At 32.9% G+C, this 21,196-nt stretch overlaps 2 protein-coding genes across 9 annotated transcripts; both read left to right on the forward strand.

Annotated features, from left to right (window-relative positions):
• The first annotated feature begins 2,615 nt into the window (after nt 1-2,615).
• LOC128155370 (dentin sialophosphoprotein-like) lies at nt 2,616-13,449 on the forward strand. 8 transcript variants are annotated; one of them, XM_052817048.1, is made up of 12 exons: nt 2,620-2,766; nt 3,515-3,598; nt 4,195-4,230; nt 4,326-6,377; nt 6,751-6,934; nt 7,451-7,577; nt 7,712-7,840; nt 7,985-8,208; nt 8,568-8,831; nt 9,119-9,193; nt 9,501-9,788; nt 11,497-13,449. In XM_052817048.1, exons 3-12 carry the CDS (start codon nt 4,213-4,215, stop codon nt 12,324-12,326), a joined length of 4,191 nt encoding a protein of 1,396 aa, XP_052673008.1. In that variant the 5' UTR covers nt 2,620-2,766; nt 3,515-3,598; nt 4,195-4,212; the 3' UTR covers nt 12,327-13,449. The 8 variants fall into 8 exon arrangements, with proteins under 8 accessions (XP_052673001.1, XP_052673008.1, XP_052673002.1 ...); XM_052817042.1 differs by lacking the exon at nt 3,515-3,598 and adding an exon at nt 3,642-3,767; XM_052817040.1 differs by lacking the exon at nt 3,515-3,598 and adding an exon at nt 3,642-3,767 and having other exon boundaries at nt 4,198-4,230.
• Nucleotides 13,450-14,459: 1,010 nt separating this feature from the next.
• LOC128155724 (uncharacterized) lies at nt 14,460-19,142 on the forward strand. Its single transcript, XM_052817572.1, has 6 exons — nt 14,460-14,576; nt 14,712-14,758; nt 15,618-15,766; nt 16,155-16,322; nt 18,792-18,835; nt 19,071-19,142. The coding sequence occupies exons 1-6, from the start codon at nt 14,475-14,477 to the stop codon at nt 19,089-19,091; spliced, it is 531 nt and encodes a 176-aa protein (XP_052673532.1). The 5' UTR covers nt 14,460-14,474; the 3' UTR covers nt 19,092-19,142.
• The last annotated feature ends 2,054 nt before the right edge of the window (nt 19,143-21,196 follow it).

Below are 21,196 nucleotides of genomic sequence, written 5' to 3' on the forward strand. Positions count from 1 at the left end.
TCATACAACTTCTATCCGTCTTTATTGAAAGTGCCTTATTGTTTGCGTGTTTGAATTCACGTTTGTAACAGAGATAGAGGAAAGAATTTACATGAATAAGAAGAGAATATTGCAACATAGAAATAAGCAAGCAATAAAGAAGTAAAGAGAATCAAAGTGAAATTAGATAAGCATGAATATGAAAACAATAAAGTGACATGCAAGTCTAAATGTACTGAAGAATAAAGAAGTAAGTATAATAAGAATAAAAGCAAGATACATAGAATTTTGGCGGTAATTCCTTTCCATAGAACCACTTCATCAGCTCTCTGCCTTTCATTTTGACTGAACTACATGTACGCTGCATCACACTGGATGGTTATAAACATATACAAAGAATCTTAATGTTGCGCGTTCCATTGCTCTTCACAATTCTTCCATACCTAAATGGAAGCAAATTAAGCAAATTAAGCTTCTCTATACAGATATCAAATGATTGCGTAATTTAAAGGTATCAAAGTTATCCATGACTAATTCATCATACAAGCAAATACTAGTACTTATCGTCAGAGTCCCAAAATTTTATTCGATCGATGGAAATTGTCACATAAAGCTGTTATCAAACAAAGATATCTTACAAAGAAATTGAAACGATTGTAAACTCTAGGTTTGGAGATAAACTATGATTTCAGGAAATATCAAATAGTAACGAAAGTTGAATAGAAAACGTAGCGAGAAATTGTATTTTATATAGTTTGAGATCTACTATTTCTTATTTTAAATAAATAATGAAGGTATAGAGGATTGGTATAACTACATGTACGCTTTTATCAACTAAATCAAAATTATAAAGTATCGAAACGGAAATGTAAGTGAACTTTGAAATAAGTTTTACATCCAAGGTTAGCGTTTTTCAGTACTTTGATTTTTATATTTAACGCTTTGTTAAAACTTCTTTCATAGTAAACATGATTTTTTATTTGCCATACATGTTATTATTAAGAAAAATACTGTAAATAAGAAAAACCAATTCATTAGTCAGAATAACTGTTATCAACAACAATATGGATTAGGTGCAAGAGGCTCTCACAAGTCCTGACTTAGTGGGGAATCCCTCCCGCCAACTGATAGCCTCCAAATCTGAAATTGTGAACGAGGTTTCAAAGAGGTGTTTAAATAAGTAAAACTATTTTTACCTGATGATCTTGCATATTGGACTAATCTTTGATTATTATAAATATTTGATATTTCATTTTTTCATTTTATTTATTCTCATATTGTATAAAACAACATACAAAAATATACAACACACAGACATTGGTATGCACAAACAAGAGTGTATGCTGTACACATCAACCTGGAGAGTTGATTCTCTTATTTATAATATTGATAAATTTACATTAGTTATTAATTATAGCTATTTATTTACATGAAAATAATTTTAAAAATTTGAAAGCATTTGGTCGTCTAAATTACATTGATGGTAAATAGGCTTTTCTATATTCTTTCAAATCTGGACATATCATATTATAGTGGTATTCATCACCAATGTTATTTTTACATAAATTACAAAATCGTTGATTTCTAAGTATATTAATTTGTTCCATCTGTCTATCTCAATTGGCAGTTTATGATTGCTTGTTCTAAATCTAAGTAATGTAGTGTTGTCAGTATATGTTATATATTCATTTGCAATGTATTAAATCAGATGTTAAGGTAACAATTAAACTGTAAATCACTGTAGCAAATTACAAACTCATAAAGTTTCCTTTTGGTTAACAATGCTGCTATAGTACATTGTATGTCCCAAGTTATTGCTTCCATCACATTTTGATGATTTTTAACAGAAATACACATGAAATCAATGAAACGGAAAATATCCAAGATATCTTCATTGACAAATTATCCATTTTCACTCATAAAATTTCACAGGAACGAAAAAAAATTTCTTACTGAGATTTATAATGGAAAATGTTTACATCTTTTCTCCATTCGGAAGTATTCGGGACAACTCGCGCTATTTTTCAACGTTATCATCCGGGCTTTTTAATGACTGATGCAATGCAAAATTCCTGTAGACTTAATTTCTATTTTGGGATGTGTATTGAAACCTGAAGCGGTAGAGGGGGCGTTTTAAAACAGATAATCTGGACATTTTTCATATCAGTGGATGAACGTAGTTTAAGCACAAAGGTATTTATTATTATCGAAATATCAAGCGAAAAGTGGTGGAAGCAAAAACTCGGGACAGAGTTATAGGTGACAATATTGGGAAAGAAACTACCTATATAATTACAATTGATTTTATTGCTTACTTCGATAAACAATACGTCACAATATGGAAGTGTCCCATACCACTATGATTTAAGAGAAGAAGCAATCAAGTCATGAAAATATCAATAAAATATCAAAATCGTTAAAAAAGGTAGGGAAACCGTCAGATATTTCGAACTACCATACGGTCAACGTAAAACTAAAATATTTTTTATAGTTTTCTATTTCATCATTTAAAACCCTCAAAATCGCCAAGCATAATGTTACCCGGCCTGTCTTTGGTCGTGTCCATTCCGCGGAATATTCTTGCGAATTCCAGGCGAATATTATAAGAACGACTTGACAATCATAAAAACCGGAAGTGGCTTCTTTTGATATTTAGTTATTTCCCTTTATTTTATGGCTCCAAAATGTAAGCAAGAGTTCATGTGTAATGTGATGTTACATGTATTCAATATTTTGATGTAAACTCATCAAAAGATCTTCATAATTCAATGCATAGTTTATCACTAGGTATGTATAACTTTTTTTGTTTTATCGTTTCCCAACAACCGCTTTCTAACTCTAACTACACGGGCTCGGTTGTCAGATTGTGAAGTGTCTTTATAAGTTTATTATTTGCCATAAGACATAAATAAAATAAAAATTTCAAACGAGATGTTAAATGTTTTAGTGTTTCCATTTCCTATACAATTTATGGGGCAAAATGGGGCTATGAATTGAAAAAACAACAATGTAGGTACTGTACTTGAGTCCAATCCCATAAAAGTTAAGGAAGATACAACACAATAATTTATTTGCTACGAAACAAGTTTAGGGGATGAATTCTATCGTTGAACCGGGCCCGTAGGACATCTGTCATTTTAACTATAGAACATTCTATCTAGAGGATCCTCTGTTCATGCTGTGTTTTTAACAAGTTCTCCTATTTGCATGATTTGTCTTGCCATTTTGACAAGATCTAGGTTGGAAACTTATCCCTTTTGTCTGACTTTTATCTGCTTGGCGCATAATAAACACATTTGCCAAAGTTATTGACAGCAAGAAAGGTTTACATTTGAGTGACATAAATTTTCTATATATTATAATCACTCAGATACATGTAGCACTTGATAATTAGCGTTAATTTCGGTTGCTTAAAGAACAAATTAAAAAGAACTGCAGTTTACGACAAGCGAGCCCTTGTGCTCTTAACTTGATATGTTTACTATATAAATACTGTATCTTACATGTACAATTAAATTTTATTCTATTCCTTTAGGCTGAAGTTTTGTACCCTATTTAATTATCATTTAATGATAACCTAGAGGAAAAGTAGGCATTTAGATGAATTTTTACTGTATAGGTAAGCCATGCAATACTCAACAGAGCAACACAACATTTTGTAGAATGAAATTGATGAACTTCTGAAAGCTTTGAAGAATACAGAGATGCAAGATGCACTCCATCATGAATGAATAGGTTGGGTACATCCAAAAGTTTAGAGAATTAATTGCCATTTGATGGTCAAAGACGTATGTGATACCCTAATTTACCTATCAGATGGGAATCAATTTTGATTTTGATAATTTTTTTGGGGAAAAAATTGCATAATGTTTATCATTCATTTATTCTTTATTCACTCTAGGCTTTACAGCCTATCTGTTTATCAAACATACCTGTCAATCCTTCAGCATCCAATCAACCTCCTGCTCTATATAAGTGTGAAACTGATACTCTGCTTTACTATTGAAACTATTCAAAAAAATTTAGCTATAAGAAGGAATGTTCAACTATTGTACATGTATATTGTTGGTTTTTGTTGTTGAAATGTCATTGAATTATCTGTGAAAAAAAACTATTTCATACAGATCGAGCTTGAAAATGTATTATTTTATGATAATTACAAATATATATGTAAAATATCCAATTTTTTAATTGAATTTTTGCAATTTCTTTCAGTAGTCAAAAGTTGCAGTGATGGAAGAATTCACAGAGGTAAGCTGTACATCTATAATATATTTTTTGACTATTGTAAAGAATGCTATTTTTTAGATATTCGAAATACAATTCTTTTAACTGTGTCTTTACAGTTTCTTAAGTTATGCAAGAAGCATTTGAAAAAACAACCTGCCATTATCAAACTCATAAAGAAAAGACACCAGGAAAGCAGAGAAGAGTATCTTGTTTCAGCAGCTTTTCGTAACAGTATTCATATTGCTCGTGTTAAAATTGAAAGTAATCCCAATGAAGTCTTCTTGTACATAAGAGATTTTTTGCAAGAACTTAAATTGAATAAAGACGAGGAATATGAGAGGAAAAAAAGAAAAAGAGACAAATTTCCCTCATCTGATGATGAACACCCAACCAAAAAAGTGAAGGAGAAAGAGGGAAGCACGGCAAACGAATCACAAATGCAGGGCACCACATCTAACAGTTCATCTACTAGACTGGTCTCTAAAAAATTATGTACAGAGGCATCCGTGATATCGGAGAAAGATTCTGAACCTATGGATGATATTCAAATTGAATCACTTGAAAGCTCCTCTGAGGATGAATGTCCTAAAAGAAAAACTGTGTTGAAAGGAGAAGATGAAGATTTTGAGGTGGTTCTGAATGATGATTTTTCTGATGACAGCACTGGTAGTGTTTTGGTTGATTACAATATCTCAGGGATTGGGAAAGATCTGAAAGATACTTGTGACTCTACAGTGAAGGATGATCAAACCCTTGTAACAAACAATGAAGGCAAACATAAAGAAGAAAATAATGAGCAGACCTTGGAAAATAATATCAATCTAAGTGCAGTTTTAAACAAGTCATCAACTTCTAGTCATTTTTCCTCTGAAGGATGTATGCAAAACAGTGAAAACACCAAATCAGATAACAAAATGGAAAAAGTCAGCTCTTGCGAATCGATTATTGACAAATCACCAGACTCTACTACTACAGAACCTCAAGAAAAACAGCATAAAGAAGGATCTTTTTCTGCAAGGAATTTTAAAGACATGTTTAAGAAGTTGAAACACTTGGTAAAAGACAACCTTCCCCTTTCACCTTTATCAACTGGAGAGGTACTTCCGGATAGCAGTTCAAAGATGGAAGTGGATGTATGCAATGTGGAAGAAACAGCTAGGAATGGAGAAGAAACAGCTGCTGAAGAAATTCAGCTTATAGAGCAAACAGATGAAGTAGACGAATTAAATAAAAATGGGGTAGAAAGCAGAGAGAGCGAAACTAATGAAAGAGGAAAGGAAACTGCAGAGGCAAGTTCTTTAAAGGAGTCTAAAGGGAGTCGTTTACTAAAGGTCATTAGAAATCAATGTGATCAAAAAGTCCAACAAACCAAGGACTCTAAAAAAAAGGACACCTGTAATAAGGATTGCATAGTATTTAATAGTCCAGACTACAGTGTAAATGAAACATCAAATGGTTTGTGCAGACTTGAAGGTGAGGGATTTCATAATGCCAATGATAGCCCCTTAAAAATTGTAAGTGTAATCTCTGAGGCTAACCTTGAGGAGCCAGGGTTAAATAATGAAACGAAAAAAGATAGTCAAAGGAGAGGCAATGATGGAAAAAATGTGAAGAAAGGATTTGATAGTTTAAGCATAAAAAAAGATATGGGGGTAGAAAGGATGGATACAAATACAAACTCTTCAGACATCAAGTCTTCAAGTGCTGAAAGTTTGGCTGTAAAAGATACCAAGACGGATGGGACGGGAAAAGAATTTAAGACTTCGAATACAGAACCATCAGACAATTCCAACAAAAATCAAGATATTGAAATTGATATATCAGAAACAGAACGAACCAGATCAGATACAGAGCTGTCAGCAAGTGAAAAAGATAACACAGATAAAGAAATGAAGAGTTTGAATGAACAACCAACAAAAGATTTCGACACAGAAGACAAAACAAGGGATGTTAAAAAAGATAAATCATCAGATGAACCAAATAGTTGTGATCAAGGATTATCAACTGGCGACCAGTGTATAACCAAACCCAAGAATACTTCAAGTAAGGACAAGGAAACTGAGACAAAAAGTCTGGATGTAGAGCCATCAACGAGTGCTCAAGATGAATCCAAGAAAAAGAAAAAGGGCTCAAAGAAGCAAGTTGAAAGACTAGAAAAGTTACTGGAGGTAATATTCAAAACTTTGGTGGAAAAGCATAATCAACTATCTTTTTATTTCTAAAATATTAATTGCAATTTTATCCCTTACACAGTAACATTTGCTTTGATGATTTTGTGTTGGCTATTGCTGTCAGCTTTTATTTGAAAATTGGTTCAATTTTATATAACATATATATACCGGTATATATATATATATTCTGTATGAATGATTAAATGAATGAATGAAATAGAAACTTTTTGAGACAATGTCTCTTATCTTTGATAACTTCTTGAAAATTAGCATCCTCACTTAATATTTTGAATATGATTTGCATTTATGGTAAGAGGAATCATTGATATGTATGTAAAAAAAATGGTTAACAAAAATTCTCAATTTTTAGGATATTCGAGACAAAATAGAGCAGTTAAAAGAAGCAGAAGTTGACTTGGATGATGAAGATTCAGCCTACATAATGGAAGAGAAATATCAGAAGAAGTTTGTCAAAGTTTGGAACAAGTTGTGTGAGATCAAAGAAAGCAGTGCAGATACTGGGCGACCCTCGCAGAGGAAATTTAGATACTCGGGTAGGTAGCACATCACACACAAAGCTCAGTAAACTGCACTGTGAAAAAGGAAAACATCACAGGGGTTTTAAATTTTTAATGTTTACTTGCAAACATCAATAAAGTTGAAGCCAATTTGCATTGGATTTAATATATAATGTTAAAGTTTTATTGCCCATGATTTCGAAGTTTTTTGAAAGGTTTCAATTTTAAGATGGAATAACACATCATCACAAAATGGCTGACATCTGATTGAAGCGACATTTCGTTTTATTAAAAGGATTTATCGACGGCAATGTGTAACTTACTCCATAGCGAAGTTGACAGAGTGTCGGACTTGTTATTCGTAAAACCGAAGTCCAAATCTCTCAGAGGATCATTATGTCTTCATAATAAAATAATTTTCTGTTAATTTGAGTGACTTTTTACAGGCGTGTTATTCCATCTTGATTATACATTCAATTTAGAATTGTATAGAAAAAAGGAGTTTTATATATAATTTTTTCTTCTCTCAACTTCACTTTCAAATTTTTGAAGGTACACGATATCCTGAAATCAACAAGAAGATTGAGAAATTTGTAAACAAAAAGAAATGTTTCCCTGACTATAATGATATTAGAGATATCATTGTCAGTGCCAACAACAGCAGAGCACTTCATCTCAAGTAAGAATTGAACTTTTTAAGATGAAATAAAGATTTTATGGCATTTTTTTTTATTATTCTAATGTGATCATTTGGAAAATTGAATATGGTTCAGAGTGTTTCAATTAAGAAATAATTTGACTTTTTTATAAAAGGGGGTCAGCTATTGACCGTTTAGCCAGGGAGGCATTCTCAGATGTGGGGGATCAACTTCAGAAGAGAAGGGAGGAGGACTTCAAATACACATTTTTGGGCCATCTGCCACGAGACACAAAAATTGTCAGGTATGAGTTTAGTAGTCGAGTATCATACTCCCATTATGTACATGTATGTACTGGTATACAAAATACTTGATGATGTACTCTTCACAAAATTTCAGTGATGCCAAGTTGTATTTCCTATTTCAATTTTGGAGTCTGATATTTTAGAAATGAAGACGACCCAGCTTATGAGGACAAAAGTCTGCAACTCAAGCTGGAGGAAAACAAGAAAGTTTCAAGAATACGCCTAAATGCAGTGATTGAGAAATTTGTGGAGAAACAGGACAAAAGGGGTGTGGATGAAGATGATGATGAAGAGGAGGAACAAAATGAAGAGGAGGATGCAATGGAGGAAGACAATGAAGATGTGGAAGTCCCAGAGATGGATCAAAGTACAGTAGAGCTATTTACTGCAGATTACTTATTTTACACGTAGTAAAGTAGAGTTGCATAATTAACTGCAAATAACTTACACACATTTCTTTTATATCAGCCTAAAGAAGATATTAGTTCTGATATGTTTATGAATGAGAATTTTCTTTAGTATGCAAGTACTGGTATTTTCAAATTTTTATGCTTTTATTGATTCCTTGCATTTATATCAAATTTACAGTTATATTCTACCCCAAGTAAGAATGGCACACCCTGTTTTCTTTTAACACATTTCACATAGACTTGTATATCACACCGTAGCATTTTATCCCCCAGTACATTTATATACATATACTGATATAGCCATTTATTTTTCCAGTTATTAATGAGGAATCACAGACTGAAACAGATACAACTGATAGTGACCAACAGAGGAAGGAAAATGAAACTAGTTCTACCAACAGTAGTGACCAACAGAGGAAGGAAAATGAAACTAGTTCTACCAACAGTAGTGACCAACAGAGGAAGGAAAATGAAACTAGTTCTACCAACAGTAGTGACCAACAGAGGAAGGAAAATGAAACTAGTTCTACCAACAGTAGTGACCAACAGAGGAAGGAAAATGAAACAAGTTCTACCAACAGTAAGTTCGTGTTTGTTATCACTGCTTTATTGTATAGTGTCATCTTTTTGTAGATTTACCTGCTACATGTTTAACTCTTTTTGGTTTCTCTTATTCACGTTTACTTGTAAATAATCATCCTATTCAAGATTTACACGTTCCAAGTTTATACCCTTTTTTTTTGACAGCCTTTCATGCATTTTTACTTTTACAAGATCATTCCCTTGTAAGATATACCAGTAGGATAGGTACATATTGGAAAAAAAAAAACATGATTGCTTTTCAAGTTTGCTATTAAATTTTTTCAGGTTCTGACAAAATGGAATTAGAACACACAGCAGGAAATCCCTTTATAAAGCAGGCATTTGAAGTGAAAATCAAAGGTATACTTGTATTATTTCTTGTATTTATTTATTTTTTGTTTTATGCAGTGAAACTCGTTTAGTATGAACACACACAAAAAAAGGCAACAAAAAAATCTTATGTAGCAGAGTTTTAAATATGAAGCCACTTTACAAGTTTCAAATTCATTTCTCAAAAATTTTGCAAAAATAGTGCAGAAAACAAGTAAGGACAGACAGACTGAATGACTGACAGATATATAGATAGACCGAGATACAGTAAAACAGAGTCATCACGGTTTCTCTGGTATGAGACTAATAACAAATCTGTTCTAACTTAATGTTACAGAGGTTTGTGACATAAAAACTGAGGAAGTCTGTGAATCAAAAACTGTGGAGGTTTGTGAATCAAAAACTATGGAGGTGTATGAATCAAAAACTGAGGAACTTTCCAAGTCAAATAGTGAGGACAATGGGGCGAAAAAAAAGATTGAAGCATGCAGCATCATTTCAGTCTTTGAGGCATCAGACATTGTACAGATTGATGATGAAGATGATGATATTATGATTGTCCGAGAAGAAGGCTTTTTACCTGAATCAATAAAAGGACAGGCTGGAAAAGTGAAAAAAGAACCAGGTGTTTAAACATCTCTCTCCTTTCTTACTCTCCCTCCCTTTATCCATGCTCACTCCCTCTCTCCTCATTTTCTCTCATTAGTCTTAATTAATTCAAATGAAATGTTTCAAGAGAAGGAAGGGGTGCATACTGGACTCTATTTAACCAAATGATATTCGTCTTTATTCATTAAATAGTTATGTCCCCCTTTTCCATGTCTTAGGTATAAATATGCAAGTTTTGCTACCCTTTTGTAAAAGATTTGTTCATTAAATTAATAGAGATAGTTAAATCACAGTAATACACCAAGTACGTCAATAGTTACTTTTACTTTCTATTGACGATCAATGCATTAACTTGTTAAAAGGAGGATGTACATTGAAAAAAAATAACACGGGTTATGTATTTTTTCTGCAATGTCATTAGCTTCATATCCGGCATGAACCACCAAAGAAATCATTTAGGTTTTAATTATGACATGCTTAATTTTATTTTATTTTGCAACTTCACAAATAGGATATTACTATATTACAATCAAAATTAAACTATATCATAATATTTGAGGGTTGATGGAAAAGGTAATAATAGTTTAAGATTAAGTGAATGAATGCAAACTTCCTCAATTTCATTTGATATTTCAATTATTTCATGGTACATTGGTTGCACACATATAAAGACCTTAATTGTTCTACAAAAGTACTAGTAATTAATACACTTCATTTTTTTGGGGGGGGGGGGGGGGGTATTTCAATAAGGCGGGAGGCTATTCCAAAGTTGAAACAAACAATAATTGTATTTTGGCCTGAAATGCTGAGTACCGGTAGTTACATGTGAAACTTTTTGTAGGTTCATGTTATCCATCAAGCCTACAGGACCAATCAGACCAAACCTAACACCAGAGTAAATCAAACTAAACCCCAGGTTTTACCGTTTACTTTCGAGGTTGACTCCATGTTTACTTTTGGAAAATTTGTGTCCAGTTGGTGTTTACTCACGGTTTGCATTTATGGTCCTCCTTAAACAATGAAATGTGAAGCAGACCAGTCTTTTAATCTAATTATCTTACTGCCTTTAATTCACACCCCTTGTATATTCCAAATACACATGTAGCATTTGCCACAGGGGTCTACTTCTGAACAGGATTTAATATCTGGGTTTACTTTGTTTTTTCTCTGGGTTTACTTTATGTTTACTCTAGTAATTCTGGAGTAAACCCAGAGTAATCCCCAAAAAGTAAACCCAGGGTTTAGTCTGGGTTTACTTTCTGTTAGGTTGGGTTTGATTGGTACTGTAGCTCTACTTAAATTGTAAAATGCACTGCTTCTGGATATGAAGTATAAGATGTGGGGTAGGGGGGAGGATTTGGGAGGCTTGGCACATTCTATAATATAAAAAAGTTCTTGTGATATCATTTAGCATATGAATCTTGCTCATATATTGAGATTATATTCATAGTAATGATTGTTTTGTTAACAGTGTACTGTAGATTTCTTATTTTATGCGAGTACTTAATCCCACGATTCAACGGTTTTCCATCAAATCGCGAGAACATAAAATCACGAATGTCGAAATTTTATCATAGTTTCATGTAGTTTACATATGTTCAAAAATTAAAAACGAGATTTAAAAATTTGCAAGAAGGGCTTCTCGTGATTTTGTGTGGATATTAATTCTTCGCGATGATTAATAATTTGTAAGGAACACTTAAAGAAACCTTTTCTTTTTCCAGATCACGTTGTGAAAGAAACCCAACAAACACCGGAGGAAATGAAAGATTTTATCGTTAAACTTCAGTCAGAAATTTTTTCAGAGTTACAATCTATCTCAAAGAAATATCTGCCTGCTGTGAAAAAGATGCCCACTGCAAAGAGAGATAAACCGCAAAGCATTGGAAAATTTGTTGTCGATTTCACTGGAGAGGGAAGTCAGGGTTTTAAACCAAGATCTAAAGCTACACACACTATGACACCTTTAGGGAACTCCAGAGTATCCAACCGTCACAGTGCCACATCTTCAATAACCAAAGGTGGAAAAGTAGGTGTTAGGGATGACAGTGTTAGCATAATGAGTACCTCTATAAGAGAGTCAAAGTTACCCAGAAAAAAAATAGTGAGTCAATCCAACAATGCTAAGCAGAAGGACATAAAATTGATACCACTTAATGCAATAGGAGCAAAATTATTAGGGGAAAATGCTTATCCCAGTGCTAAAAACCGAGGGGCTTTACCCAGTGCAAAAGAAACATTCGGATCAGCTCAGATGCAGCAAGATGGTGTCGATAAGAAAGCTCAAACTTCCTTACTCTCCAAAACTGCAAAGTATACTGGGGGATCAGATAAAAGACTGGGTCGATTAACATCAATCCCTCATTCAAGTTTATTGAGCTCAGCACAAACCACAAGCAGCCCTTCTCAGGAAAATCCCAATTCATTTAACAAGTATTCAAGTCTGATTTCCAAGTCAAGAGACAAGAAGTGTTTCCCAGCAAAAACTGCAGTCAATGTGGTTAGACTTGACAAAAAAGATGATGATGATGATGATGTTATAATATTGGACTAATGCATTAGAATTTTATTGTATATCATTGTTTTTGTGAAACCATTATGTGTGTACAAAATAACTGCATAATGATAAAAAGGTTCATTGTACAGAATATAGAGAAAAAAACAATTTTAGTACACAAAATGATGATTATTTTCTCTTTGTATACATATATCTGTTTTTAAATTTTTCTTAAGTGTTGTAAAGATTGGTATTTGTGCCATATTCATACATGATTAATACGATTATATCTCAGACAACAAAGTGTGAATGTATATTGTAAATGAATGTGGCTAAAATTGTGGTACAATTCTGGTATAATTCTTTGTCTTTGATTGATTGTTATCAAATCATGTGTCAATCAGTATGCCACTCACAACCAGGATTGGATATTTTGTTTGGTTGTTCATACAATCATGTCAATACTAGTAATTAATTTTGTATATAAAGCAACCCAGGTATATATTTATTTAGTCAATATGTCATGTCTTACATTTTATTGAGCTGTTATTTCGGCATGACACCATTGTATAATTTATAAGTTTTGTATATTCTATGCTAGAGCCATTCAGTAGTGAGACAAATAATTGTATGTTCTTTATATGGGGAAAAAATTTGAAATACTTTTAGACTATCTAGTCACCAAGTTATATGTAACTATTATATATGTATCAATAATGTCATATTTACATGTGCTCTATTTTCTTTGTCAATAAATCAGCTATAGTCTTTATAGTGTGGACGGACTATTATTTACTTAAAGTGAATATTTAAATGTTAGGTCACTCAAAATATTATGCTTTAGAGTCCTATTACATTGTCTATATGGAATTTATGCATTCACAACTGCGCTTTGGTATTATTTCATGTACATCCAAATGGCAGCACAACGTGTCATAGGTCTCAATTTACATACCTCTAAATTAATCTATGTATTGTTATAGAAAATATTCCATTTTCAGAAGGCTCCAAAAATTAGGTCCTTATTTAACATGTATAACTTTGCTATTTAAATATTGCATTGGACAACCATGACATAATGTAAAATATGATTTTGAATATTTATTTGATTTTCATGTGTTCCATCCCTCTTTGGGTCTTGTTCTTTTAAATGCTTTTAAATAAAACATGTCCAAAGCGTTTTGTGTATTGGTGTATTAATTCATGTCAAAGCATTTGAGGTGTATGAGATACTCAGGGTATTACTAAAAGCATAAAATGTATTGAGACGTTGTGAAAGATATAAACTTGTATTTGGTCAACACAAGTATGATCTACGAGAAACAAATGGGTATGAAGATAACTGGCACTGCAAAAATAACTGTTGGTTTTGCATCGGTGATCGTTTGTTTTGCATTGGCGTCTATTGATTTTGCAACAGAGGCTGCTGATTTTGGTTTAAGCTGGTCTGTTTCGTATTTAAGCATACTTTTAAAAAAAAATTAGTTCGTTTTGGATGTACGTCTTTTTTTTTTTTACCCTTTTCGCCACCCATACACATGAAATTTTTTTATTTTATTTATATGAAAACTTGTAGTCCAGACAGATACAGCTATAAGTTTAATTCACAGTGAACCTGTGATACAATGTGTACTGCTAAATTTACAAGAAATCAGTTATTTATAACAAAAATGTTTGAAATTTAAAGATTAAAGTTTTACATTCCAACTTTAAATAAAGTTGGCTTTTTGACCATTTATCGAACGCAGTAATTAACAGTAAGTCAGCACAACTCTTTAATCCCTAGAATCTGTAAGTCATAAGTTCGAATCTCGCTGGAGCTTTTTTAAATTCTGAAAACTTCAAAAACGGTGAAAGGTTTTGGATTATAATGTACCTTTATCCACATTGATATGGACAGGTGTCGAATACCTACTTAAAGACAAAAACGATATACGTACATACTTTGCAGGAAGTTTTGTTGTCATTATTTTTCTAGGACTTCTGCCCCTTCATTTTTTTTATATGTGCATTTTATGCATACCCTGCCTTTCATTAAGTGTAACATTTTAAAGTAAAATTAGGAGCGTGGGGTATGTGAGTTTGCTAACTTTTTCTTTCATTTTCCTCATACAGGTATTGTCTTGTCTCGGTGAGCTTTGTAGTCTTTGAGTGCCTATATTTATACATTTTGTAAACCAGTCTGCTTGTCCTAATCTGTACATTATGATAGATACACGAACTCATATTCGATATATTAAGATTATCAACCCAACCAGACGTTCTAGCATATTAGTTTCCCATCAAACGACGATAAGATACAACTTGGTAGGTAGATTGTTGTCTGTGTTAAACTGTTGTTTATATAAATATGCATATGGCGGTTATAAACCATTAGATCGTGAGCATGTACGTTGCAATCTTCCCGTTTGATTATTTCTCTCTTTTTCTTCTCTTCTTTAGAAAATGTTTGCCGCATTCGCTCTGATTTCGCTGGTTGGTGCTGCTAGGCAAGTGTAATCTACGTGCTACCTTGTCATAATCTTGCTTCCAGATTTAGAAACTGAGTATTATGGAAGTTTATTTTTCTATATTTGCATACAGACTGTGGAACGAAAATTATATATGTGGTTTGGTCTTATAGCTCAATTTATAACAAACAATCAAATAAACAAAATAAAAAATAAACGATGTTGAAATACTAGTCCAAATACATGTACACAATTCAATAGCATTTTAAAAGCATCATTTATTACTAACCAAATAAAAAATCGAGGGATTTCTCCTGTAGGGTTTTTTTTACATAGAGGAATAAATAGAGAGACATATTCAAAAATCTTCTCAAATCATTTGGTCAGAAAAGGAAGTATCTTCAAGTAATGCGCTTTCAAGTTTGTTTACATAATGATTCCCGGGGGTAGAATTGAGCCACAATGGGAGGTAGAATTTTTATATAGGAATACTAGTAAATAAAGAAAAATCTTTTTAAATCTTTTTTTTTAGAAACTAAATAAACGAAAGGGGCTCAATGTAGAACATAAGATTATCGGTTTGTGGACAAAATAAAGATAATATTAAACAAGATCTAAACTCTTCGAAATTGTGAAGTTTTTTTTATTTGATACCATAAAACTGATATGATAAGAGTTATGGCGATGACCGATGTGGCCCCGGGGCCTCTTGTTGATGTGTGGTTCCATTCAACCTATGGAAGAAAGATAGTTTGCTTTTGGGTTGAATTTATTTTTTATTGTTTAAAAAATATAAATCACAAACCATTGTAATCGGAGTATGGCATTGTTATTATTTTTTCGAGGAATATTTTTAATGTGTTTCCTCTAATTTCCTTTTATATCCTTTTTATATCAGCATCAATCATCAAGCTCATCCCCTTCCGCTGAATTTGGAAGTGAAGATAGGGCAGATCTTCCATGACATGGATACAGACAAAAACTTCTTTATTTCCACGACAGAGATATCCCTCTTTTTTGGCGTCTATGACTTGGATAACCTTGACGGTATATCCGTATTTTTTTGGCGTCTATGACTTGATAACCTTGACGGTATATCCGTAACTTTTCAGGAGGGCTGGCTGGTCGTGGTCATTGTTAGGCTATATATATCTCCTTAGACGAAGAGCTTTCTAATTGTTAAACTTAAATGGAGAAACGTTCAAATTTTAGCGCCCAAGCATTTAGATTTTTTCATTAAATGAGAGTTTGTGGCTAAAAATATCACATTAAGTTTGAGACAGATCTGGTGGTTGTTTTGTTGACCATCCAGCCTCCTTTGGGAACTATTTGGTATGTTTCTAGATTAATTTATTCGTATTCTAAGATTATATTCATAAATTGAAGTTAAGGTACATATACATAGTTACTGTAGTTAGTATGTTATATTTGCCAGGCTCTAAAGCAGTCAGTATAGACCTCAATGAATTCAAGCAAGGCTGGGATTATGGCGACAGCGATGCGCAGAAGGAGCACATTTTCCGGCAAATGGATTCAGACAAAAATGGCGCGCTTACTGAGATTGACCTTATTACGGTTTTCGCCACTGCTGATAAAAACGCAAGTATGTAAGACACGTTTATCATTCAACTAAAACACCCTAAAGTCTTTGTGAACAGCAGAAACCTATAATGAGATAATGGAAATGCAAAGCCTATCAGAAGAAGAATGTTATATATCCTTCTTTGATATGATATATAGATGAAGAACACACGACTGTGAATAAAGCGATGCTATTTATTGTAAAGCAAGACATTCTATAATATAAAAGGATGGCTATGTAAACAACGCCAGTCCATATCCCCCCCCCCCAAAAAAAAAGGAATCAAAACGTCACATCGCCAATCTTCAATATCCTAATACACTGTACTAGTATTTGTTAACTTTAATTATAATGTTATATTTAACTATATGTATTTTTTCTACAAATGTCTTATTCGAATAAACTAGGGATAAGGTGCCGCCCACAGACCCAACCCCCTTTTTCTATTTTTTTAATGATTTCTGATAACTATTGCTGTTTTTTTAATGCCAATTTATTATAATTTACGGAGAACGAGCAATAAGGGATTTTTTAAAGTTATTCAATTACATAGGATTTTTACTATATATGCATCGGCTATACACTGAAAGTTGATTCACTGCATCCCTCGTTGATCAGTTAAATGGGCATGGTCACGATTTTGGTCAAAAATTATTTGTCCAATTTTAATGTTTAAAATGTTTTTAATAGGCAACCAAAATTTTAGTATCATCCGTTGAGTTATAAGCGAGTTACAGAGCTTACAATTCTTTGATATGTAAACATAGCTTTTGTTTACATTAATATAAATTTTGAATGTTGAAGTGAAAACTAAGTTCAAGTTTTAGACCTAAAATAAATGTGTTAAACGTTAGGAACTATTTATTTATGCTTAAAATTAATAAGAAGATTGACAAATTAGCTTAAAAAGTTTTTTTACCGGTTTATCTAACCTACGAAATCAAAAACAGGGCACGAGCCTTGTTTACATGACAAAGAATTGTGAGCGTTGCATCTTGCTCATAACTCTAGATCTACGTCTGACTCTCAAATTCAAATGATCATTAGAAATACATTTGCACATTCCTAAAGCATTGTAAATAATAAAAACAATAAAATTGAATTTGACTAAAATCGTGACAACGCCCCTTTAATCTCTTATTTTCAAGACGCGGATTATTTTCTTTCCGGAAATCTCCTTTCCTCCCCCATTCCCTGCGTGACCAGTAATAATGTGTTTGGTCAATGTCACAATAATTCTATATTTTCTATTATAAACTTTTCAACTCTGCATTTTTCCAAAAGCTAAATTTTTGATATGAGATATTTTATTGTAAAAATATGTGGAAATCTTGTAAAAAAAAATGATTTTTTGGATAATCACAAGTTTGATGCATCACTATGTCTGTTGAAGATTCGTCAAAGAAAACATTCTGTTGTTTAAAAAGTGTCATGGAACAATTTCAGTGTGTTTTTGCCATATGTTTTCGTCCACTATTTAAAATCGCTTGTCACCATTAACAAAGAAATAACAGCTTTAGTATAGATTCCACACAGTAACATACATAGCTTATCTTATGTATGCATGCAAGTATATGTAGTGAGATAATCATTCCGACTTGCTCAATCAAGAGCTTTGGTGCTTTTCCAGATTTTTTTAGTGTTTCATTTGATTGATTCCTAGGACGTGTCGGGAAATTTTAGAGGCGGGAATTGGGGGCTGGGTGGGCAAATTGATATTCATTATCAGTTAATTGGCTCCTCTTAGAAGTAGTGATCAAACGACTCAACTATAGTGTTATGAGCTTGATACTAAAGAGGAAATTCTGCTCAAGTGGAACTGGGTTTTTTTTTAGATACAAATGGAAAATAATCACTAAATAGTAAGCACTGGCTATGATAGGAGTCAGTGTTAACACGTGGTAAGCAAGGAATACTCGCGTGGGTCAAAAGTTTTATAAGTAAGATAAATTGCATGCCAGTATCTACTAAATGGGTTTCTAATTCTTCAAGAAGCTAGCTGTTGTACTGTAATTATGTACCTAAACACACACAAACACACAGAACATTCCCATCGTCTTACGTTTGTTCAGGCGTTTCCCTTGCCACATAGGTATAGCTGCATGAGTCTGCAGTCGCTCGACTGCATTATGTAATTGTTTTCTATCAGGTATTTCATCCTAATTGATATTGGATATTCTTAGAAATGCCAAGAAAAATGCCACTTCTTAGTTCATGGTATCTGATCAGAAGTATGGCGATCATATGCCAAATTCTACAACATTATTCCGCCTGAAAATTTCCCCGATATCTACATGATATCATCAACGCTCTAGATAGCACAGGGCGTATGAATGGATTATTTTCTCATCATATAAAAGATGAGAATTCCAGGTTATCGTATACACACAATCTCGGTCGAATTATGATGACTTTCCTTGATATACATCGAAACATCATAATCAAAATAAATTAAGTAAGACATAATCTTCTTTTCTTCGAATTTTACAGATGGAGTGCTTGATTTTGGAGAGTTTGATAGCTACATGAGAACAGTGAGTTTGTATTCACAATTATAACTCAGCTTTGCAACTAAGAGCTTGTTAGATTTAGTGTTCAATTTGCAATTTAGTTGTTTGCCATCTCAATCAGGATTGAAAAACTCCAGAAAACTCTTCGTCCTACTTACACTTGCCGCGGAAAGATATACTTGATAAATTCTTGTTTAACTGAGAAACTTTATCCATCAAGTTGTCTCGTTGATAAGGTTTTTTTTTTTTTCATTTTTAGGTCATCTACAACAATGTCTGATTCACAGCTATACAATGTATTATGATATAAAAATTAAAACTCTTAACTTTATTTGTGTTATGGAGACTGAAAAAAAACATTTTGCAGACAGAACGGAGTTTTTATAATTAACTTGTATTTGTAGTATACTATTGCAAAAACACACTGGCGTTCACGAAACAAATCCTATGTTTTTGATTTAACAGTGGCAACGATACGCGGGCATGTTAAGGCTTCCCGATGCGATATGTAGAAAGTCACTTGTCTGTACTTCATACGATATGACGTCATAATTAACTTTGACGTCACGATCTGCATTCCTGTCGATAGTTCTCAGGGAATGTATCTTAACGTTAAAAGTGAATTATATCAAACCAGTATAATACCGCATGTTTCCTTTATATAGATGCTGCAGTTAATTCTAGACGTACAGAAATCATTCATATTAAAAACCAGTATCAAATAATCGGCAGTTTTAAAGCTTCGTTTTAAGTAAAAGACTATTTATAAACTAGTGGTTTGGAGACTCTCCCTGCTACGTGTAAACAACTGAATGAAGAAATTTTAATGCATGTAAAACCAGCTTGGCGCAGGTGAAAGATCAACACAATTTTAGAATATTTTACGTAAAATTGGTAGAGAATATAAGTACCAATGTGAATCGTGCTGCGGAAACCTACGGATTTACCCCAATTTTTTGTAAATCGCTTTTGATTAGTAAAAATGTGCATTATTTTGATGATTTTGTGGAATGTTTCAACAATATCTTCTATAAACGAAATATCTATTTCTTTCCCAAGCAAGAACTTCAAAGTTTATGACTTAACAAAGGATTTTTCTTAAAAATATTTATGATTTAGTGTCATTAATCACCTGCGCCGATGCGTTTTAACTAGATCATTTGCAATATTAGGATTCGCCTGTCACGTGATTACGAAGTACATATGACGTCACAAAAATGCATCAAATATAATGTTTAACATCGATGTCAATAAATGTAACATAGATTTAAAGAAATACTCCCGATAAAATTATTTTTGCCATGAATCAAATAATATCGTTTTCCAGCTGTATTTTAGCATCGGGACGCCTTAACAATGCTGCGTACCACGTCGGTGGTATAAAGACAACATCACCAGAGATAATCTTCACTATTTATCGCAATATTAAAAAATGACTTTTGTAGTACCATTTAAATTCGTGGGGGAAATTTTCGTGAATTGTGTGGTTTTTAGCTCACCTGAGCTGAAAGACAGTTAGAATGGGGGTCAATCAGTTTAACTTCGGGCCCGATATTTCATATATCAAAAACTAGTTTAGAGGACCAGTCTAAGTTAGAAGCAGCCATCTTGAACGGAGATTCATTATGTTGGTACATGTAATTCGGTACGATCTCTTCGTAATGGTTGATTAATGCAACATGTTTTATTAAGTTGCTCAGCAATTTCAATCTAAACGGAGATTATTCTCGCTGCTAGAAATATTTTAAAAGAATATATATGATGAAAAAATAAATTGGTTTTTTTTCTTTGTTTTAGTGGGTTTTTTTCTTGTTTTAATTGTTTACAAATTTCTATTTACTAACATGAGAGTCAAGCTCCGAGTTAAAATCAAGATACAGAGCTTTGCGCACAATGCTTTAGTACGTATATGTTTTCACAGGAGTCAGCGATTTTATCAAATTGTTGTAAATAAATGAGAAACAAGCAAAATCCTACCAGTGAGCTTCGGGAGCGTAGCGACAGGATTACAACGAGTTTTCTAGATTTTCTTTATTTCGCTATTCAACTGATGTTGAACACCAGACATCAAGTCCGTGGTGTTATTTTATCAATTCCTTGCATTTATTTCCCCAAAATTATCCTTCAAAATCATTTTAAATCCATTTCTGCACATCTCGATCTTGAACAGCGGCCATTGCCAAATTTGTGTGACGTCACAATAAACTCACGTGAACAAAAACAAGCTATGTATCTTGCTTATAATTCTACGATTGACGCTAAAATTTTGGTTGATCAATAGAAATGTCTTGCTAAAAGGATAATATGCTGTAACTACTTTCTGGTGCCCTTTCTTAAGAGATGAATTGCCTAAAATCTACACAAATATTTGATAGTTTTTCGAAC

This window comes from Crassostrea angulata, chromosome 7, assembly GCF_025612915.1.
Source record: "Crassostrea angulata isolate pt1a10 chromosome 7, ASM2561291v2, whole genome shotgun sequence".
NCBI lineage: Eukaryota > Metazoa > Mollusca > Bivalvia > Ostreida > Ostreidae > Magallana > Magallana angulata.